Genomic DNA, 23,716 nt, shown 5'->3' with positions numbered 1-23,716 from the left:
ACGTGGCAGCCGACAGCAGGAAAGAGAGAAAAGAGGCATAACTGTCAAAGACTCTGAAGGCTAAAGCAGCCACTGCCTCAAACCCCTAACCCACCCCTCCATTCATCCACATCAGCCCCAGGCCAGCACTGACATCCAGATACTGATAACCCAGAGTCTTCAAGAAATAATAAGTGACTATCCAACTTTTTGTTTCTATAAGCAGTCAAGGGTGTCCTAGTTTAGAAAAATATCTGACCAAATTACTGAAAAAATAAAAATTTGGAGCTTAAAAAGGTAAGCTTCAGGGGCCAGCCCGTGGCTCACTTGGGAGAGGGTGGTGTTGGTAACATCAAGGCCACGGGTTCGGATCCCTATATAGGGATGGCCGGTTAGCTCACTTGGGAGAGCGTGGTGCTGACAACACCAAGTCAAGGGTTAAGATCCCCTTACTGGTCATCTTTAAAAAAAAAAAAAAAAAAAAAAAGGTAAGCTTCAGTTGACCTGGGTTCAAATACTGGCTTTGCCACTTAAAAGCTATGAAACTGAGCCTCAGTTTCCTCATCTGTAAAATGGGTACAACATAACACCTACCCTCAAGGGATTGTTGTGAAGATTAAAGGATAGCTTAATAGCAGGTGTTCACATGGGAATACTTAACAGTAGTTATTACTGTTCAGTTAAAATCAATCTCTGCCTACTCCACATCTTCCCCTGATATAAGTCTTGCTCTACATTGATATATTATGTAATATTAGCTTCAAGCTCTCAACATCAGGTGTCAGGCATCGGCATGAAATTATTCCTTGGGGGTGGGGACTCTCATTTCTCATCCTTAACAGGTGGCATTTCACATGGGTACCATGAGACATGACAGAGGGACAGGCTATGAAAAATGACTCTCACCTTGGCTGCATCGTCCCCACCCCAACCCCATCTTTCATGCAATCAAACTATTGATCTGTGGGTGCTGTCTCCTCAGGAAAGGTTATAGTGGGCATCTGAGGCGTGATCCTGCAAGAAAATGCCTTATCCACCAGAACCCCTAGGAATGACAAGTGCTCAGCTTCCACCCTGTGCTTCTAGCTCTGAAGCTCAACGTGCTTCACCTGCATCCCCTCTGAGATCAAAGGATGCCAGAATCAAAGCTCTTGTCTGACCCCTGACTGAAAGATGGGAAAACTGAGGCATAGAGAGGGCAAGTGACTGTTGTGGGGTTACCTAGCGAATCTATAGCACAGTCCTTTTTGCCATAGAGCATTTCCTCTACGGTGGATACTCACAGGTCCCAGCACCTAGTGAAGCAGAGAAGGGTAAAATGCAGGGAAACTGAGGCCAGGGAGACCAGGGACAGCTACTCAGATGAGAAATTTATATAAGGCTGGGTCCAGGGCTCAGAAATGCTAACTGACCATAACGTGAATAACTGGCTTTAATTTGTTCCAATTCAACTTCCTTTAGTACAATTAAAATTAAATAAATATTTATTGAGCACCTACTATGTGTCAGGCCCTCATCTAGATTCTTAGGACATGAAATAAAGACTCTATTCTCAGGGACCTTGTATTGGGAGGTGGTAAGAGAGAAGCAAGAAAGAGGATAAGTACATTACGTATTGTGTATTAGATGATAACAGTCTTTGGGAAAAAATTAGGAGTTGGGGGTCTTGCAATTCCAAATACAGTGACCAGGATAGGTCTCACTGAGAGGATGTGACAGCAAAGATGTGAAAGAGGTGACTCGCTTGATGTGTCTAAGAAACAGCAAGGAGGCCAGCATGGCTGGAGGCAGAGAGCAAGGGGGAAAAGAAGGAGACAGGGCACACGGGTCACAGGGAGGGCCCTGCAGACCATGGGAGGGACAGGCTTTACTCAGGGAACGTGGGAAGCTGCTGCAGGGTTTCGAGCAGAAGCGCATGCACACCTTGGCTAAAGAGTTGACGTAAACTGAAACGGCGAGGAAGGGAACAGTGAGGGACTTCTGCAGCAATCAGCAGGAGCCCACGGAGGCTTGGACCAGGTAGGAGTGAGGAGGAGACAGATTCAGAACACGAAGGCAGAGGTGAGGAGATTTGCTGACGGTCTGGATACGGGGTGTAAAAGAAAGAGGAAAGTCAGCGACTACACCAGGTTTTGAGTCTGAGCAACTGGAAAGGTGAAGTGGCCACCAACCTAGACGGGGAAGACTGCAAGTGCTGGGGGGAGGGGGACTCGAATTTCAGTTTGCATGTGTCAAATGTGAGTTACCTGTCACACACCTGGGGGGAGATGTCAAGGAGGCTCTGGGTTCCAGGAAGGTCTGACTGGAGGTGGCCATCATGGAGATGGAATTCAAGGTATGCGCCTATGAGGTCAGGAAGGGCATGAGTGTGGACAGAGGAGGGAAAAGTCAAGGAGGGAGCCCCAGCGGCCCCAGCCGGCAAAGGAGGCTGAGGAGTGTGCAAAATACTCATGACAGCATGACAGCTTCCAGCTCTGCTTCCTCCTGCCCACCCTCCCCTTAAGATGGAGCCCCTGCCCTCAATATAAGCTTATCTCGGTCTCAGACCAACTCTGTCTGGAGAAGACTCAGGAAAGAGGTGGCATTGGTGTGCATGTTGAAGGACGGGGGAATATTCACAATGGAAAAAGAGGCTGGGGATAGAGCAGCCCAGGAAGAGGGAAAAGTGTGTGCAGAAGAGGCCCAGGGGCAAGTAGATGCAAAGCCCTTTGGGCATAGGGTAAAGGGTCCAGTTTGCTGAACTTTAGAATATGGCCTGGGGAAAATCACAGAATAAATCAGAGCTGGAGTTTCCTCCTCTGGGTTAATCTTAACTTTCTGACTGTACAGACCCAGCTGGCAGACCCTCTGCACTCTCCTGAGTTCCTCTGGCTGTGGTGTGAACCTTCCCTCTCCCTGCATCACAGAGCCAGGGGGTCCTACCCTCCCCATCCTGAGGTTGCAATGCTCAGGACCTCCTGGCAATTTGCTATGCCTGAGGCTGACTCAAATGAAGAATACCCTTTGAGCCAAGATGCCAAGGGTTAATCAGGGGGTGGGGTAACCACAACAACAGCAGGAAGAGATTTTTAACAGCTTCTGGTGATAGAAATCATCCTCAGCCAGCCCCCCAGTACCACTTTATATTTTCTCTATTTTAATTAAATATCTGTCACTCATGCATTCATGCTTGCTGCTCCCTTGTCAGCTATGCAGAAGTTCAATTAGAAGGGGTACTGGGAGGAGCACCGGACAGGGAGTCAGGAGCTCTGACCTTTACTTCTGGCTCTGCCACTAACTGGAGATGTTCCCTTGGGCAAGTCCCTTCTCCTTTCTGAGCCTTGGTTTCTCCATCTGTAGAGTGGAGGGACTGGACCAAACAGTCAGTCTGGTCTGCTCTGGCTGACTACATACAATCTTTTAAACTCATAGCTCTAATGATGTCCTCTGACATCCCATCTCCGGTCCCCATGCCTATTTCAGCTGCAGCTCACTATACTCCCCCCAGAACTTTCATAACCATATGTTGCAGGACTAATTATCTTCCAATTTCACCTTCCAACTGCATCTTAATTTAACTTTCATTCCTGGGTGCCTACTGGATTGTCCAAGCCAAGCCTGATGACTTCTAATTAGGCGTCTGTTAAGCTAGTCCAGTGACCCACAACAGGGTATTTACCAGGAAGACAGCATGGAAGAGAGTGGGAAGAGTTTATTCCCTGGGCTCAGGTAGACCCAGGCCCCAATCCCAGTTCTGCCAGTCATCGGCTGTGTGATCTGGGGCACGGGACTTTGCCTCAGTTTTCTTCTTGGTAAAAACGAGAGAAATGCTCCCTTTTTTTCCTAGGGCTGTTGAGAAGTTCAAGGGAAATAAGAGACGTAAGATGCCTGATAGTCAACTGAAAACATTTCTTAAGTACCTGCTACGTGTTAGGCACTGGTTACAAAAGCAGGCTCTCTAACTGGACAGTCTTCATTTCAATCCTGTCTTGGCCCCTCAATAAGTTGGTGACTATAAAATCTCTGCATCTCAGTCTTCCTATCTATAATATGGGGATAGCAATAGTACTCACCTAAGATTACCCTGAAAAATAAATTGATACAAGTAAAACACTTAAAAGCAGCAGCTGATTCATAGTAAGTACCCAATAAATATAAGCTAGTGTTTACTGGCCGCTTATAATGTGACACACTGTTCTAGGCACCTTACATGCTTTATTCTTTCTTTATGATAACTCTGTGCCAAAGATCTTATTATCCCCATTTTCCAGATAAAGCAACTAAGGCACAGAGAGGTTAAGTAACCTGCTCAAGGTCACATAATTATGTATACGTTGGTTCGGAGATTCAGTGCCATGGAGTTTGTGAGCCACTGGGCTACATGATTGGGAAATTCAGAGCATGGTGCACAGAAATCATTTGGGGCTGGTATCATTGCCATCTCATGGAGAAAGAAACCACGTTTATGCTGGAGACCAATCACAGGATGGCTGAACTTAAGAGTACCAACTGCTAAGATTTCTTGGGACCAAACCTGCCTCTACATTTATTCCGACTCACTCCATCCCCCAGATTCTGAGAAGGGAGGGCTTACCCAAACCTCATGCAGGAAAACGTGGGAAAACTGGAAACGCTCTCACCATTGTTATAAGGCAAGTTTTATGAGAAGTGTTGGAAAAAGCTAGCCTGGCTTTGTCCAAGCTGTGCCGGCACAGGCAGAAAGGCAGCCTTCTTCCTCCAAGCAGTAGCTGGCTGGGTGCTTGGACCCTGTTCCAGCCTCTTCTACTCCCACAAAGTGGCATGCCTGCTCCAGCCCCCAATTCTGGGACCCACACTCACTAACTGCCCAGGTGTCCTCATGCTCAGCAACAACAGGACCTGGAGACAGGGAGGTGGCCGCCACACTCTGCAATCCTGTCAGATCAGTTCGACCCAATGTCTCCAGCCTGCACCTCACTCCTGACACAATGACTTTTTTTCATTAAAAAGATTTTAAAAAGAAAAACCACATACAGATACACACACACACACAGAAACACAGCAGCAGCAGCAGCAGCAGGATACGGTTCCAAGACAGCCAAAATGGTGGCTTCCTGTTTCTTTAGGGATGTGTGTTTTGGAGTACGGCTTTGGACAAGGGTGTTGGTCGGGGAGGGGGCTGCCTTCTGCTAAATTCTACAGGAAAAAGAAAATAGAGCAGCGATCGCTCCTTGGCAGGCAGATGAAGTTGGCTGGGATTGTTCTTTGCAAACTCTCATCTTTGAGGGAACTTTCTGCCCTCGCCTGTGGATGGATTTGGGAATCCCGAGTATTCGGTTCCAGGCACCGCCCATCTGAGGCTCACTTTCTAAATCTGTTAAATGGCATTCCTCTGGAGGAATCACTAAGATTTCTTCTCGAACGCACTGTGATTTCACGGAGTCCCTGAACTGGCTGCGGGATGGGCTGGGGGAGTCAGATTCACAAAGCAGGGACGCGAAGGACGGGGACGCCTGGAGTGCGGCTCAGCCTGGGCAGGAGTGTCCCCTAAGCGTTCTGTCCCCTAGTAGAGGCACAAAGGCGGACCCGAGCCAGGGCGCTGCGAAGGAAGGGTGTGCTGCAGGGGGAATAATTTAGGGCGTTTTGTCTCATCCGGAGAGTGAGCTCCACGTATTAGGGTCTGGGGAGAGAGAAAGGAGCAGGAATCGTCTTAAGGGTGTGCCGGGTGCCGAAGGATGAGGAACAGTCCCCGCGTCGGGGAGAGCTCCGAACGGGTCCCGTGGGCCCCTGAGAGGCGAGTGAGGGCCTGTCGGGGACCCCAAGGAGTGGGGGTGAGGATCTGGAGGCGCGACCAAGTCGCCTTTGCGAAAGGAACGTCTCTCTCTGTTGCCGAAGGGTCCCTCGCTCCGGGCACCGAGGCGTGCATGGCCAGGGCCCGGCCTCGCCAAGGCTGAAGGGGCGTCCCCGCGGCGGGGCGTCTCGGACCGGGGTCCCCGATGGTCAGCCCTCCCGGCGAGGGGACGCCGCACCAGTCCAGACTGCGGCCGAGGCCACCCAGCGCGGGGAGGTCGGGGGACCCTCCGCAGCGCGCTCCCGGCGCCCCGCGAGCTCCAACTTGGAGCGCCTGGCCGGGTCCCCCGCCGCGCCCCTGGGCGCCCGAGGTCGCGCGGAGCCGCCTACCTGCCCTGTTCATCTTCCAGCGCGCGGAGCCGGGCCGCCGTCGGCGCGTGCGTCCGTCCGTCGGTGCGAGCGCCGTCCGCGCGCCGCCTCCCTCACTCCATGGCTGCCGCGGGCCCGCGCCCCGCGCCCGCCCCGCCCCCGGCGCGCGCCGGACTCCGCGCGGCCCGTAGGGCGACGGGGGCGCGGGGCGAGCCTCGGGGGCGCGGGGCCGGGCGGGACCCGGGCAGCGCCGGGCAAGGGCGCGCGGGGCGGCGCGTTCACTCGGGACGTCGCGCGGCGCGCAGGGCCGAGGGGGGACGCGGGGCGCGAGCCTCCGGGGGCGGGGCTGCGGAGGGGCGCGGGGCGGCGGCGGCGGCGGCGGCGGCGGCGGCGGCGCGTCCGCTCCGGGCTCCCGGCTCTCGGCTCCGCGCAGGCACCGCTGCGCTCTGGCCGCCCCCGCCTGCGCCGCCGCCGCGCCTCCGCCCCTCCTAGACGTTTCCTCCCTCTCCCCAAGAGGAAGGCTCTTTTTCCCCCTTTTTCTGCTCTGTCAGGGATCGAGGGAGTCGAGGGTCGAGGCGTCCCAGCGCACGCTTAAAGGGCCGTGGGGACTGCAGGAGCCGCGTTAGGTGCAGGGGACGAGACCCAGTGAGCCGGGCATCTGGGACTCCCTGAATGGTCTATCCTTTCAGCTCTGGGCGTTCATTCAGGCCTGCGCCGGGCGCGGCGCTGAGCGCGGAACAAGACAGCTCGAGGGCTTGCCCTCATGGAGCTTAGGCACACAGGACAAATAAGCGACAAGTATTTCAAAGCGGGATAAGCGCCTTCGGGGAGATAAACCAGGGAAATGGGGCAGAGCAATGCAGTGGCGAGTGTGGGAACTGTCAGAAATGCAAATTCGCGGACAGCCCCAGACTTACTGAATCACAAACCCTGAGTTTTAACACACACCCCCCCCCCGCCCTCCGCGCCAGGCTCTTCTGATGCAAGCCGGTTTGAGAACCGCTGGAGTAAAGAATGGCTGATCAAGGAAGGCTTCCCTGAGGAGGTGACAGGAAAGGGGGACCTACGTGATGAGGGGCCTTTCTTTATTCACTCAGCATGCACCGCCCAGCACCTCCCAGGCACTGGCCTGGTGCTGGGCGACCTAGGTAACTCAGAACCAGCCTCCACCCTCAAGGAGCTCCCGGTCTGACTGTCCACTCACACGTAGGCAGAAGTTCTGCTGCCTATGACAGGTGGGGGGATGGGGACACAGGAGCCGGTGGGAGCTTAGAGGAGGTCCCCAGTGGAGAGGATTCAACCAAAGGAGAGGCCTCCCAGGTACAGGGAGTAGCTTGGACAAAGACTTCAAGGTGTGAAAATGCATGACCTGTTGGAGGAGACATGAGGCGTTTGGCTTGGCCTTGGATGGACCTCAGTTTCCCCAACTGTAAAATCAAGAAGTGAATTTGATCTTTTCAAATGACCTTTCCATCTCTGAGCCACCACAGTGTCCTTAAGCCTACAGCATTTTGTGAAGAAATACTTGTAACTCTGATATAGAAAATCTATGGCTGAATTCTGTGTTACTTAGAGAGGCTCTTAACAAATGCTTTGGATCGATGTGTGGAGTGTGGAAGGGGTGGCATTAGAGGGAAGGAGGTCGAGGTGGTAAGGTGGGAGGAGTGGTGCTGGAAGTGGAAGCGGCGATGGAAGAGGTGGAGGTGGGTGACGGAGGAGGTGGAGGCAGCGATGGAGGAGGAGGCGGCAGGTGACGGAAGAGGTGGAGGTGGTGATGGAAGTAGTTGTGGATGTCATGGTGAAGCTGGAGGATATGACGTACTTGGTGCTTGTGGAAGAGTTGGAAGTAGTGGAATTGATAGATGAGGTGGAGGTGATGGAGGTGGTTAAGGTGATGGAGGTGGTATAGGAAGTGGAAGTATATAAGTGATGGAGATGGAGTTGGTCAAGTTGGTATAGGCGTCAGAGGTGGTCGAGGTGATGGAGTCAAGTGAGGTGATGGAGGTGGTGGAATTGGTGGTAGAGGAGGTGAGGGAGGTATATATGTATTTTAATGTAAGTACAAATGAGAGAGTAGATAAATCCCTCCAATATTTGATGCAAAAGGAAATATGTTTTAAAATGTTGAGATTGTTTCTTGGAATTAGCAATAAAAACTGAATAACCTGGGACCCTCAGGGCAGGAGCAGGTGAGGGAGGCTCAAATAATCCAGTCAACCACTGATGTTACTCTTCGCCATAGGGCTCGTGCAAAAGAGAAGGGAGGACAGGAAGAGATTCAATGCTTTGCTAAGTCCTTCCCACTACTGTTGAATTTGGGATTTAAGTCTAAGCAAAGTCTACTGAAAAAGATCATAGCACCAAGGCCAGCTGGGAAAAGACACAGGTCTGAACTTGTTGAGCTGAAGCCACACGTTGGTGTGGAGTGATGGGCTGTGAAGACAAAATGCTTATCCCTTATTTGCTTTTTCAAATAAGAGAAAATGGATGTGAAAGATTGTAAGGCTTTTCAGACATCTGGTGCTAATGCTGGTGTTTGGACTTACGGAAGTGAGAGCCCCAGCCCCTCACTGAACTCAGGGGTGATGACTGTAACTACCCACAAAGGACATGACCAGGGGGAAGGGGTAATGACCATCAATGCTACTGTTTTGAGCCTTTAACACATATATTCTTCCCAAGAATTCTATAAAGGAGTTATTATATCCCTATTTCACAGATGAGAAAACTGAGGCCCAGAGAGGGGAAGTGACTTACTCTTACAGCCCAGCCAAGACTCGCATCCCATTCATTATTCCTCGAATGGTGCAATGTCTTGCCTTGCCTTTTAGAGCAAGAGTCTCTCCCTACTTTTCTGAAGGAGCCTGGCAGAATGGGGGACATGACACCTTTAAGGCACATGGCCAGCAGGATTCAGGCCTCCCTGAGCAGACCTTGCCTGCTTCTAGCTCTTTCTCTTTCCTTTCTTCCCTCTCTTTCTGTCTGCCTTGGATGGTCAGAATGGCCAGCAGCTACCAGCAACCTCACAGTGATAAACCAGCCCATGTCTTCAGGAGCATTGGAAGGGGTGGTCAAGGGGACCAGCTCCAGGGTTCTGATATACCCAAGGAACAGCCAGGTGTGAGCCTCAGAGCCTGGAGAACTTGAGATAAAGGGAACTTGGACGTCCAGTGCATGAGCCAGACAAAGAGGCTGTGGCAATAATAGCAGGCAGTGATAACAGTGGTGATAGTAACATGCTGATAGCAACATTTACTAAGTGCTTCCACCGCACTCAACCCCGTGCATGCTTCTCATGACAGTACAAAGTGGTTTTTATCATTATCCCCAATTTGCAAATGAGAAAACCGGGGGTCAGAGAGGTGAGACACTTACTCAAGACTCAGAGCTAGTGATAGAGTTGGACCTGGGACTGTCTCCAAGAACTGTGCTGTTTGCTGTTGTATCAAATTTGCCCAAGGTCACCATGGCAGAATCAGGACCAGAATCCTGGGCATTCCTTCCTTCCTTCATTCATTCATTCAACAAAAATGCACTGTGTGCCTACTCTGTGCCAGGCACCAGGCCAGGTAGCAGGTAGAAAGGCCAGACTCGGTCCGTGCCTTACGGTTCTCTTGGGCCAGCCAAGGAAGCAGGCTGCTGGGCAGCCAGTTACCAGTCAGCTCCACGGAGCGCTAATGAGGGAAACACAGACCTCCTGACTCCTAACCAGAACTCCTATTATTCTGCCACCCCTCGGGTGCCTTTAGACCCATGCTGTGGTGATGATGGGTTTCCTGGGGCTTCTGAAACCAAAGTCCCCCCGTCACTGGACCGTGTAAGACCCCCCAGGCCACCCCCCCACACACAAAGTTCCCTGCCTCACACCTCTCACTCATACACACACACAACACACTGCTCTCCATGTGAGCAAATGTCCCCTGTCTTTTTGTTATCTTTAGTCTGGGGCTAGTAACCTCCCTGCACTGCTCAGGCTCATGGCAACCTCAGATCTAAATTGCTGAAACCCACTTCCTATCCCACTTGCCAGAAGCCTCTACAGAGAGCTAAACCAGCACCAAAGCTGGATGTAGCCTCGTTCTCCAGAAACAAAAGCACTGCAGGCTCCGAGCTCATGTGAAAGTGCCCAGCAGCCAGCCTCCCAGACAGACAGTAGAACGTGGTGGTCTAGCACCACGCTAACTTGGGTGTGACCTTGGGCGAATCACTGAGCCTCAGTGTCTCCATTTGCAAATCATAATAGCTAATATTTGCTGAGTGATCATTTTGTGCACTCAGTAAGTGTTTTACATATTGAGTAAATATGTAAATATTTACTCATTTATTTCTCCCAACAAACCCATAAAGTAGGCATTGTTATTACTCTCTTGTTACAGATGATGCTCCCACAGCACAGAGAGGCTAAAGTAGTTGCCCAGGAGCACACAGCTAGTGAGAGCTGGGGACTGGCCCCTGGTTCTGGGGCTGGCTTTCTTACCGACTTCAGACACTCTCCACCTGTGAAGTGGACACTATTATGTGTCTGCTCACTAAATGAGGTGATTCATCTGAAGCTTTCAGTAGGGAGAGGGCAAAGGAGGCGTTCAATAAATGATCATTATATAAATTTCTAGAACATAGCTGGTGCTCAGTGAATGCTTACAAACTAAACTCATCGGGAACTGGAGCATGGAAACCCCACAATCAGAAAAGGAGAGGGACAGGAAGGGGCACTTACTGATCACCCTTTGTATCCGGGGGTGGGGGGTGGGGGGGTGGAGAGGAAGGTGGAAGCCCAGCAGAGGCATGGGGAGGTGGCCTGGGCTCCGCCTCCCGCCCCAGCACAGAAGGCGGTGATAAATGTGTTTTCGTTTCCCACTGAAACAGGGGCTCTTCCATGAGGGTCCCCACTGCCGGCCACCTTTGCATCCCACTCCCATCGTGGGATCTCCCTGTGTTTCCCGTTTTCCACGAGGTATACCTTTTGTCACCAGGGAGAAAATACATGTTTAAAAGGAAATTACCCTGGCCCTCTGCAGCCTCTTCAGCTGCTGACCTTTAGGTCCCTGCAACCTGGAGCTGCTCACCCTGCAGTGCCACAGTGCGACAGCACCAGCCTCTAGGGCTTATCTTCCCTGAAAAATAATTGAGTTGCCTTCCTGGCTCCAGGGAGGACATGTCTAAGCCAAACCAGCGTCAGGGTGGACGGCATCTTAGGAAGGCCGCCCTTCCCTTCCCATGCTACAAGGATTGGCTAGGGGTGGGGAGGGGGTCATCAGATGAATTCAGCTCAGGCCTCCTCCTCCCCCAGCATGCTCACCCGGAGCCGAGAGGGGAGCAGGGGGTCTGGAGACCCCCAGTGCCACCACTCACTGGCTCTGTGGCCTTGGGCAAGTCATTTCACCTCTCTGCACTTCGATTTCCTCCCCTGTAAAATGGGAATAACGAGATCTCTGTCTTGGGTCAAAGTGAGGATTAGATGGATGTTAGTTCTCTTCTCTCTTCACTTTCCCATCCTTGAAGAGCTCACAGTGTGGGCAGAGAGGGCTTGGGGTCAGCCAACAGTGATAAGTGGGATTGAATTAAGCTTAGGGGGCTTGAGGAGAAGAGGTGACATTTGGGCTGGGCTTCAAGGTCAAGTGGCATTTTCCAGGTAGAGGAGTAGGCAAGTGGACATTCCAGGTAGGGGGAACAGCCTGAGCAAGTGCTTGGAAGGATGGGAGAGGCAGACAGGGTGGGTGTGGGGAGAAGGGTGTTGCTGTCACAGGACGAGTTACGGGGGAAAGCTCTCCAGTGGTGGGCCAAAGAGTTTGGACTTTATCCCATGGACGACAGGGAGCCATAGAGAGTTTCTGGAGGAGGAAATGACATGGTCACACCTGTGTGGTAGAAAGCTTGTGGTAGCCAGAGTGGTGGGTGAGTCGGAGGGGCAAGCCTGGAGTTGGGAGGACCAGACAGGAGTGCCACGAGAGAAGATTAAGCCTGAACTCATGAATGCTCTGACCCACAGCTGCAGGGACTCAAGTGCATGCTGGGAAGGCATCCAGGAGGAGGTGGGCTTTGATTTGTACCCTCTTCAGAGGCAAGGCCATGCCAGGCAGGGATAGGGATGGGAAGTGGGGGCCACACCTGATTAAGCTGAAGTATCCAGTGTGCAGGGTGGGGGTGCATTTAGGTGAGAGGGGCAGGCAGGGGCCTCAAAGGCCTTTCTCCAGCAGGCCTCCAGCTCTCCAAGGAAGGGCTGAGCTATGGGGGAGGGGAGTCTGGAGCTGGGAAGGGCCAGCTTGGAGTTTTTATCACTGGGTGGGATTTTTATCACTGGGTGGGATTCAAGGTCTGTGGAGGAAGCAGCCACCCTCTTCCGGCCAGCCATTTTTTTTCCTTGCGCTAGCCTGTTTGGCTTTTTCCCGAGGTTGCATTTCCACATCGGCCCCTCCTGGCTGGCTAGGCATGGGCACGGCTCCGCCACACACCCAGCAGCAGGGGCGGCCCAGCCCTAGGCTTCCTGCCCCTCTCTGGGCAGGCGGATTGGAGGAAAACAGCCCTCAAGCCTTCTTCAAAACAGGAAACTGCTCTCCCTGCTTCCTGAAGGACAGGAACTGTCCCCATGGCAACCATGGGACAAAGAGGCCACATTAACCCTTCCAAGGGCAGGCCTAGCTGGGAACTGCTTCTTACCAGCCCCTAGTGGGTGTGGCACTGTACGGGTGGAGCAAGGGAGTCAGCCTCAGTGACATCCCCCAAGTCTAACCATCATTCTGAAGGAAAGGCAGGGCTGGGGTTTTATACCCATTGGATGGATGACAACATTGAGGTGAACTCAGGGGGCGGAGAGGCTACTCTTCATCCAAGCCACGCAGTGCAGCGACTTTGGGTTTTATTCTCAGAACAACAGGGAGTCGTAGAAGGGGTGAAGTGGGGGAGGGACGGGTTCTAACTCACACTTTTAAAGATATCCCTCTGGCTGTGGGTGTTGGTGGGATTCAGCTCAGAGTGACAGGGCCTGTGGACTCTGAAAGGTGTTTTATCTGGGGGACCCTGTCCTGTGAACCCTGGAGCGACCTGAGTCATAGGGAGAGGCAGGCATTTGTTGTTGTGATGGGGGCAGGGGAGGGTGGAGACCTGTGGCCTGTGCCCAAATGCTGCCACCACTCAGGAGCCAGCCCTTTCCCTGACTGGCCACCAGGACACGCCCCCCAACCCCAATGCCCAGTGGCCACTGTAAGGGTACCATGAACACAGCTTCCAGCATTAAGGCTGCATGCAGCAGCTGCTCAGCAGTGCTCTGGGAAACAGCATCTGCTCTCCTTGCCACAGCCCCTAAGACCTAGAACCCCACCCACCTCCTCATGGCCCCCTTCTGCACCTCATCTCCCCTACCCTCCTGCTTTTACTCGGCTCCAGCCACGCTGGCTTCCTCTCCATCCCTGACCCTGCTCGGCTCCTTCCAGCCCCAGGGACTCTGCACCTGCTGTTCCCACCCCGAAGAAAACTCCTTCCCAAATTCTCATATGGCTGATCTGGCTCCCCTCATTATGCAGGTCTCAAATGTCATCTCTTTACAGAGACTTCCCCGAGAGCACTCCCTGAGTCCCTCGCCATCCCGTCACCCCATTTCTCTTCCTTCGGTGCACTCATCCAAAATCGTCCCGTTTATTTGCCTGCGTACCTATGTGCTGTCTGTCTTCCCATCTAGAACATCAGCTCCAGGAGGGCAGGGCTGGGTCCTTCCTGTGGGCTGCTCCACCCCAGCACCTAGAACAGAGTCCAGCTCGCACAAGTGCTCACTCTAACTTCTGTTAAATGCAGGAAGCCAGCTCTCAGGAGGAGTTAGCTGGGGATGAGGCGAGCAAACAGAAACGTTCACCCTATAAAAGAACTGATGCTTTTTGAGCTCCTCCTATTGCCAAGAACCACACTGGGGGTGAGTCCACTGGGAAGGGGGTATTGTTGTCCCCATTTTTCTGATGAGGAAACTGTAAAAGTAAAGTCTTGTGCCTGAGGAGTTCAGGGTAAACCTGGGACTGTGCTTTTCTTCTTACCTCCAACCAGGCTGAGAGGAGCCTCATGCACAGACAGAGAATGAAAAAGGGTGATTTGACTTTTTGAGGCCACTGCCACGGTCCACAACTTTGGGTTAACACAGGGGAACCCAAAACTCCTAATCTGAAGAGACTTTTAAAGACTGGGTTGGTTAAAAAATGAATTCCAATGCCTCACCCCGAGCCCAGGGAGGTAAGAGTCCCTGGGGTTGGGATGAGAGACTTCATTTTGAGAAACATGGGGTTAAGGCTTTGGAGGCCCCATTAGTAGGCAGTGGAGCCTGGGGTGGGAGGAGCACTGGGACATCTTTCTAGCCAAAAGGCCTAAGTCCCAACTGGATCATCAGATGAAAACCTGATGTTAATAATTCACCAAATGTATAGCAGTGTCCAAGGAGGGGAGGGGCTATCCATGCCCTGCTGTACCCAGCCAGCGAACCAGGCAGCCTAGAAAGGCCCTGACAAACAATCATTTCCAACATCCTACCTCTGCCAGCCACTTGTGATTGAATTCTCCCGGGGACAGAGAACTCAGGTCCTCACAGGGCCGACCCTTCCCTTTCAGGCTGGTTTTGCAGAATAGAGGTGGCAATGTCACCTTTGCTGAGGCACCAGGAAGGGTGTTGGTTTAAAAACAGGCTGACTCCTGATTTATTTTCCCCATTTGAGCTCCAGAGTGGAGAATGCGTCTCTCTGCCAGCCCATGGCAGAGGGTGAGCGAGGTAGCAGCTCTGCAAAGACTATACTAATTAACTTAATAAGTGCATGTGCACCCATGCGTTTGTGCACAGAGGCAAGTGCGACCCCTGTCATGGATACCATCAATTGCTGGGAGTAAGCCTTCCCCCACCCGAAACCCAGACACTTAGAGAAATGAATGGGCCCAATCCGGGAATGCCATTAAAATGCTTGGCCACTCTGGGCACCAGTCTATTGCCCTGTGGCAGCCAAGGCACTGTCCTTCTAGAAGGGGCTGCAGGCAACACACAGTTCCTGCAGGAGGAGCCCCCAAGCTGCCTTCCAGCAGGGGGGCCACAGGCTGGAGCCCGATCCTCACCAGCTCAGGGGAGTCTCTAATGAGGTGAGTGTGTGCGGGCAGCACCTTCCACCAGGCACACCACTGACGATTTCATGCGGTGTCAGCTGGGCCCTAGTGTTGACAGCTTGGATGCCCAGGTTTGAGCCCGGCCTTACCACTTGCCAGCCCTGAGCCCCAGGAAAGACCCTTTCTCTTCTGTGTGCCTCTCCTCATCTATAAAATGGGCCTTCCCAGCACCTACCACACATGCCCATTAGGAAAACGAGATGAGATAGTGACCCGAAAACCCTTAGCCTGGTGCTCGGCACACAGTAACTGCTTAGCAAAATTTAGATATTATTACTAAGTGTTTTAATCAAGTACCTGGCATATAGGATTAGGATTTGATATCTTTTAGCAGGTAGACATTTTCTTGTGTTTTGGGAAGGTCTAATCCACGTGCCATTTCTCACTGACTTGATAGTTCGTTTAATTAATTTTTAACTCTTTATAAATACCATTTGTTCACATTTCACTTATGAACAAGCAGGAGCAGCAGTTAACCCTCGCTCTTGGGGACAGTGTCCCAGAGTCAAGTCAAACTCTTAATTTTAAAGCCTGAGGAGGATTTGCCTCTTTCAGGGTCCAGATACTCCCTGTCTGTGTAGACGTGGACTTGGTGCCTTCTCAAACTGGTGGGGCTATGGTGTTTACTTTAAACATTGTCTCTTCAATCTTCACAATCACTCTCGATTATATCCATTTTATAGATGCAGAAACTGAGGCCCCCAAACTTGCCTAAAGACACACAGCTGGCAAGCAGTGGAAAGATTTGATCTCAGGTCTTTTCTGACTGCACATCTGGTCTTAACTCAGGAACTTCCCAACCAAAGGGGAGATAATTTTCTTCAAAACAGTGGCAGGTGCAGCACCTATGAGGGCATAAAGGTCTGGGGCACACCTGGGATGCCAGTGGAAGCCAGCAGGGTTAGACGTACCCAGCAGGCAATCAAAATGCATCGCTGGTTCTTGCCCTGCACCCAGAGCCAGCTATGTAATTTGTGGGGCCTGGTGAAAAAAAAAAAATGTAGGGTCCTTGTTCGAAAATTGAGAATTCCCAGATGGTGACAGTAGAGCATGGGGGTTCACACCAAGCACAGGGCCCTCCTGGGTGTGGCTGCCAGAGTGACTGCTCCAGCTGCACACCCCCAAAGCTGGCACAGCTCCCAGCTCACAGCCTGGCACAGAGTAGGAGTTAGGTGTACATTTATAGAGAAAGTGAAATGGCATATTCCTCTCCAACTCTGTGAGGTGGACACAGGATCGTGAATTTGCAGATGGGTAAATCAAGGCTCAGGAAGGTTCCTGACTCACCCTGTGTTACCCAAAGCCCAGGCCCTACCTCCTGTCTCGTGCACTTGTCCACTGCTTTGTGCTGACCCCAGCCTTGGCCTTTGTTTTCCTGATCCCAGAAAGAAGGGGTACTGTTTACCACGCCAAAGTTTATTTTATTTTTATGTTTTCCAATAATTGATTCCAAGAGTCCCTACAGACGTCCTGCTGAAGGAAAACATGTTTTGCTCACTCAACCTTCAACTTCCTCGTGGCGCCATGAGGCTGCGAGGAAAGCGTGGGGTGACTTTTCCCTTGGTTATTTTTTTTCCATCTCACTGTCGGGGGACAACAAAACATGTTTTCCTCTTTCTCCAGAGGAAATCAGAACTTTCTTATTGACAACTTGTTGCTTAAAATTCATTTTCCTTCTCCTGCAATTATCTGGGACTGGGCGAGATGTGTAGGTCAACTTTAAAATAAAGGACTGTCCTTCGTTTTACTAAAGGGACAACCATCACGACCAAAATTTTCATTCACATGGAGCCACTGACACTACTGAAATTCACCTTGGCTACCTTGTCAGTCTGTGTGCACGTTGGAAGTGGCTTTATCACCTCAAGTTCTCACATTTGCTTATAACATTAACTTTTCCAAATACACAGGACTGGGTAGACATACACACAGCCAACATTCTGGTCAAGGTAAATGGTGCTTAGAGTTCCTTGAAGCAGAAATGGGCATATGGTGTGAGGGAGGGGTCAGGAATCTTTTTTCCACATGTGAATTAATCAGCACATTTTTTTTTATCAGTTCCACACTCTCCCGAGTGAGCCACGGGCCAGCCCTAGCACATTTTTTTAAAGCATCACCCTTTTCTCACTGTACCACAGTGTCTCTGTTGTCATAAATCTTGTGATTCCACACATGTTGGTCTAGTTCTGGACTTTCCATTCTGTTCTCCTGGTCTATTTGTCTATCTTTGCACCAAGACCACCGTGTCCTAATTACTACTGTGTCCACTGAAATCAATAAGTCATGATCAGGTTAGTAACTCCTCTATTGTTGAACACTTAGGTTGTTTCCAGTGTTTTATTATTATGACTTGCATTGTACTAAATCATAGAGTGAAAAAGGAGTAACAGTCAAGACTTACAATGTGTCAGGCTCTGCGTGCTTCACATAATTAGCTCACTTAATCTTCACAACAACCCTTCGAAGAAGGTGCTCTTATGATCTCCTCTTTGAGGGGTGAGGAAGTCAGGGCAGAGCAAGGCTGAGTTACTTGCCTTGGGTCCCTTGGCCCCAGCATGGTGGAGCTGGGGTCTGAACCCAGGCAGCTGGCTCAGGACGCTGTGCTTTTACCCACGCCTCTCCATGACAGGTGAGTGGACAAAAGGGGCGAGTGTGGAGGAATGAATAGGATGGAGGTAACCATGCCTTCCTTATCTTCTTGAATTAATTAAGCAGCTCAGTGCTTTTGAGCCTGAGCACCCTGGGACCCCACCCCTGTTCCACCACTCACTGGCTGCATTTTGGGCAAGTCACTACTCGTTAAGCCTCAGTTTTCTTGTCTGTAAAATGGAGACAATAGGACTACTTTGCCTGGGTCATTGTGGGACTCCACGGACCAGGACATCACCTGCTGGCTCAGAAGAGGTCCCTGAGATCTTAACCATCTTGATGGTCACCCAGGGCCTAAGTGGCCTCAGAGGCTTCCCCCAAAGAGCTCTTTACTTTGCAGACATTCTGGACTTCCTGCTGGAGCTGGAGGGACCTTCTCAGATGGGGAAATCAAGGCCTAGAGAAGCTCAGGGCATGGCCGGTGCGACCATCCAGAACCCACTTCCCACAGCCTCTCTCAGCATTTCTAGATCCAAAGCTTGGGGCTCCTGATCATCAGCTCACCCGGATGGGTGTTCAGCCCAGACACCCCTTCCCTGTTCACTGGGAAGCCTCCCTAGAGGGCAGTCCCCTCCTTACTACCCCAGGTGAGCTCTCCTGACCTGCAGGCTGGTGTCACCAACCCTTGCAGGCTTAGGTCACTATCTTACGAGATCGCTTGCCTGCCACAGTGGGACAGTGAGCTCTGTGGGAACAGGCCCCTGCCACAGCTCCCCTGATACAGCCTGGCACAAGGAGAGACCCTGGAGATAGGTGATGAATGGATGAATGAATGAATGAGTGAGTGACCCTTACCAAGCAGTTACCTATGGAGACCCATCATCCCAGTTTGTCCTGGACTCAGGGTTTTCCTGGGATGCAGGACTTCCAGTACTAAAATCAGTAACATTCTGGGCAAACTATGTGGCAGGTGTTGGGCTGAGTTTTTATTGTCCCTGTTTGATCTAATCCTCATGCCTTAGAGCAGGTTCCCTAGAGCTAAGATCCCTAGAGTCAGGGCCCCAGGTGCATGTGAATTACTGATGAAGTGCTCTCTGCAGGGAATGAGGGGTGCAGGGAGGACAGAAGAAAAAGCCAAGCAAGAGTGTGGGCCCTGCTGGAAAGCAGCTTCGACCTGGCCCCTGGGGAGCTCGGGAGCATTTGGAGCACCACAGAGCAGGCCCCACCTTGAGATGAGGGGCCCCACCCTGGAGGAGGGGCAGCTCCAGCCATCAGCAGCCCACGTCACTGCAGCTGGGGATAGGAGCCTCATCCCAGTACTCCTGGTACTGGGGATTGGGGCAGGGCACCCTCAGTGTCCACTACACTGCATAATAGCCATCAAGGGAGGTTAAATATGATTATATCCTGAGTGACCCTTGTAACCTAAAAGCTCCCAGTAGCTCCCCACGCACTGAGAATAAAAGCCAAAGTCCTTACAGCGACCAGCTAGGCCCTGTGATGTGGCTCCATCTCTCCTGCCTTGCCTCACTCATCTCCCTTCATTTGCTCCTCCCTGTGCCCTCTCTCCTCTGAGTCACCATGTTCCCAGCTCTGCCCGACCCCGGCCTTCATCCTCGCTGTTTGTTCCCTTTGCCTGGACGCCCCTTTGCCCAGATCCTCCCATGGATAGCTCCTTCCCATCATTCAGGCCTCAGCTCGGATGCCATCTCCTTGGGAGGTCATCCTAGGCCCCTGGTAATGTCATCCAGTGCCCTTTGTCATGCGCCATCGCATGATTCGGGATTATTTTCTTCGTTGTATTACCACAATCTGAAATCCCTCTGCTTGTTTATTTTCTTCAGTTGCTTAAAGTCTGTCTCCATCTCCAGAGTATAAATTCCATGAGGGCAGAAAGCTTTTCCGTTCTTAACTGTATCTCAGGGCCTAGGAAGTGCCTGGCACATAGTAGGTGCTAAATAAATATTTGTCACATGGATGAATGCATCCCCATATTACAGAATACAATGTTTAGTCTCTGAAAGTCAAGTGACTTATATGCAAGGTCACCTGCTACTCAGGGGCAGAGTTGAAAATCAAACCAGGCAGACTCAGAGGCTGGGCTTCTAACCACCAGGCTGCCCTCCCGCCTTGGCCTCATGGCCCATGACAATGGAATTGGTGTCTGACTGTGCCGCCAACAGCTCCCTGGCTCCTGGCTCCAGGAGAGCCCCTTGGAGCTTGCCTGTGCCCTGCCAGCATTTCCTGGGGACTCTGGAGTGCATGAGCCCCTCCGCCCACATTACCATCCTGTGGTCAGAATGCACTGGGTGGCTCTGGGGGGTGGGGTGGCGGGTGCTGTCTGCTGCCATGATCAATGTGAATAATAAACGTTTAGAGTTAATAAGCTCGAGTTAACTTCTCTCGCTTCAGTGACTAATGGGCTTCCCTGAGCCCATAACTCACGCTGTCGGCCGAGCCTGCCGTCCCCCGTGGCTTCCCTAGTTCCAGCCTGCCATGAGATGTGGCTGACAGAGGAGGATGGAGCTGGCTCGGCTGGGGCCTTATTTATGGCAGAGAACACTGCACTTTAGGGCAGCAGCAGGGTCTCTCTGGCTTGGTTTTTGGCTCCAGGAGATGGTGGGGGTGAGGGAGGTTGGCAATCGATCTGCCACCTATGGTGGGAACTTGGGTGAGTTCTTTCCTCACCAGTTTCTCATCTGTCAAAGAAGATAATAACCTGGGCTGTTCCAAGAATCAAGCTACCTGATTGATTTAAAAAAGTGCTGGATAGTTGGGGTGGGCTAGTCATTTCTGTTTGCAAATGTGTGAAAAGTTGAGAGAGGGGAGGAGGTAGCTTTGAATGGAGATCTCAAAGATCCTTGCCCCCTGCTCCTTAAAGCCAGAGCCAGCAGCATTGGCATCCCCTGGGGGCTTGTTAGAACTAAAGGATCTCAGCCTTGCCCCAAGACCTGCCAGATCAGAATCTGCATATTACTAAGGTCCGCAGTGATTCCTGTGGGTATTTCAGTCTGGAAGCAGTTGGCCTGGACTGAGCATGGCCAATCAGTAACGTGGGTGCTCCCGTTCACCAGTCCCTTCCCCAGAGCAGACATCACTAATCCATCACAGAACTCTTGCCAGTGCCACCTAAACGGCCCCAGAATCCCTTTCTGCATAGCATCCCTGAAAGCCTCTATCACCATTCCGGGCTGGCATGCGAGACAGAAACTGGTTGTTGCCCTGGACCTAGACCCTGTATCCCCCAAAATCGTTGACCCAGCCCAGTCCCTTCTGCACAGTTTCTGGAACCAGTACCATTCACAGAACAGGGAAGGTAGGGTGAAGCCCAGGAGAGGAAGATATGGGAAACTGAGGCAGGGAGAACCCACAAGGTTCAGTGAACAATGGAATTCCTACCAGTGTGAAGGTGAGAAGGGAGATGGGCCCAGGACAGGGGCTCCATGTAAGCCACACCCCCGAGCTCGGCATGTGTGCCGAGCTTCCATCCCAGTGCTTGGATTGATTCCTGTGACATGCAAGAGCCTTTGATCATTGTGATGACAAGACGAGCAGGTCTCCATAACAGCTGCTTAAAAAATGACTTTGAAGAAAGAGTACTTACTACTGAAATTACTAGAGTTGTAAAAACTTATTGTGAAAGTCAAACAATACAGAAGTGACACAGAAAAAATGTAATCATCTTGCTCCTAATGCTCCTCTTTCCCTGGGGTAACCACTGTTAGCAGTTTGGTGAATATTTCTTTCTGGTTTAGTCTTTGCTCTTTCAAATATGTTATAAAAATAAGATCATACCTGACTTTTCAATTTGCTTTTTGTCTAATGTGTCTTAAACACGGTTTCAGGTCCATACACACGTGTGTGCTGTGGGACTGTGAGCGTGTCTGAGTCCGTCTCAGGCCCTTCCCATTAAGGCATGTGGTAATTAGTGAGAACGGCAGACGGCAGCGGCCTGCTGACTGTGAAGAAGGTGTCTGAAGGTGGACCAAGGGCAGTTGTCCACAAGCTTGTTTACAAACTGCCCATATAAACCCGATCTCACCCTGGAGACAGTGCGGAGAAGCTTGGCACGTGCCTTTGGGTCACCATCCGCCCGACCGATTACTCTGTAAGTTACCTTGTAATAAAGCTCTCTGCTTAATTGTATGGAATGGCTTATTTCATTGTTTGGCCTTGAGGAACCTTTCCAATTAGGTGGACGATCTGCTCGTGGTCTACCTTCAGACACATACATACATATCTAGTTATTTTTATCAGCTGCCTAATATTTTATGGAATGAATATTCCATAATTTATTCAATCATTGCCTTAATGATCAACATTTAGTACAGTTATTTGTTTGTTTTTGGCAACAAAAATCCCTGTATGTATTACCTTATGTGTCTAAATGGATTTGCAGGATAAATTCTCCAAAGTGGAATTGCTGGATAAAAGGGCATCACATTTTAAACTTTAATACAGGTTACTGTCCCAAAGATTGTGGCAGCTCATACTCCCACCAGCAGTATCAAAACTACTTGACTGCCCCCATCCTGCTGGCCCTGGATGTCATCAATATTTAATATTTTTTTTCAATCTGATGGGAGAAAAATGGCATTTCATTGTTCTTCTAATTTGCATTTCTACAACTGCCTGAGAGGTTGAGCATCTTTTCATTTGGTTATTGGCTATTTACATTTCTGTATCTGTGAGTTGCCTGATTATAATCTTTGCCTATGTTTCCTTACTTTTGTATTTTTCTTATCAATTTTTAGGCACTCTTTGAGAGAATATTAAACTCTTTGTCTCATGCGTAGTTCACCTCTGTGCCAAAAAGATCTCTGCAAGCTGCCTGGATGGACTGCCACAAGATGAAACCATAGGAATAAATGCAAATTCTAGCTCTCGGGTCTGCAAGCCACACTGTCCTTGGAGGGGAAGGAGGTGGGGTGTGTTGACCACTCATGACATCAGGGGTTGGTGAGTGCAGTAGGAGGTAACAGTGGGATGCAGTTGCTGAAATAGCTAAAAGGGACCTTCGGGTGCATTCATGGAGATAGAGGGTTTAAAATATCCATCCACATCTGGGAAAGGTGTCTAGCTCTGGGCCCCCAGAAAGGGGTGAGAGGCTGGAGCTCTCTTTCCATGAGAAGCTGACCTTGCTTGGCCTGTAACAGAGAAAGGCTATCCCAGGACAGTGGGAGCAGATTAGTCTATGAGCCCAGAGGACAGAGTGGGGGTCCATGAGACATCCCAGGGAGTAGGTCCCAGCTGGAGTGAGAAGAAACCTTCTCCTTAACCACCTGTTTCTAGAATTGCCTCCCAAGTGCCTCCTGCCCCTTTCCCTGCTTTAGCTTGTCATTGTGCTTGTGACGTTCAACTTACTGTACATTCTATTCAGTTTGTGTATTGTCTGTGTCTCCTCATTAGAACGTCAGCTCTGTGAGAACAGCAGTTTTTGTCTGTTTTGTTCCTGCTATATCACTTCCATAAACACTGTCATTGCACAGCTGTGATTGGGAGACACAGAAATAGGATGTGTGGCCCCATAGGTAGTGAGTGCCCTGTCAGCAGCGGTGAGCAAGTAGAATCTGCCTGGGCACCCAGCAGGCCCTTTGTGCAGGGGATGCCAGTATTCATCGGAGGCTCTCCTACCCAGGTGAGGTCTGGTAGGGATTCTGGATCAACAGGAGACCCCCTTGGTCTACCCGGGCTGCGAGGGCCCTGCGAGTCAGCCATCTGGAGCACCGGAGCTCTCCAACTGGGTCAGCTTCTGTTTATGTCCTTGTCCTGGCCCATCCTGCACCCTGCCCCACTCCCGGTCAGCCCCAGTCCAACCTCGACTCCCCTCCGCCTGCCAACATGAAGCCCTTGTGTTTTGGAAAATCAACCAGCATCACAGCAGACTGAAAATATCTCAAAATAT

General features: G+C 51.2%; 1 protein-coding gene across 1 annotated transcript in view; it reads right to left on the bottom strand.

Annotated features, from left to right (window-relative positions):
• The window catches only part of FGD5 (FYVE, RhoGEF and PH domain containing 5), a 118,181-nt gene extending 111,966 nt beyond the window's left edge, over nt 1–6,215 (bottom strand). The window contains exon 1 of the mRNA XM_063114393.1: nt 6,118–6,215. Coding sequence (XP_062970463.1) covers nt 6,118–6,130 — 13 coding nt within the window. The 5' untranslated portion in view covers nt 6,131–6,215. The remainder of the gene's footprint in view (nt 1–6,117) is intronic.
• Between the last annotated feature and the right edge of the window lie 17,501 nt (nt 6,216–23,716).

Source organism: Cynocephalus volans, chromosome 11 (genome assembly GCF_027409185.1).
Source record: "Cynocephalus volans isolate mCynVol1 chromosome 11, mCynVol1.pri, whole genome shotgun sequence".
In the NCBI taxonomy this organism is placed as follows: Eukaryota; Metazoa; Chordata; class Mammalia; order Dermoptera; family Cynocephalidae; genus Cynocephalus; species Cynocephalus volans.
Note: the sequence above shows the minus strand (reverse complement) of the source record. Positions and strands in the feature narration are given on the sequence as shown.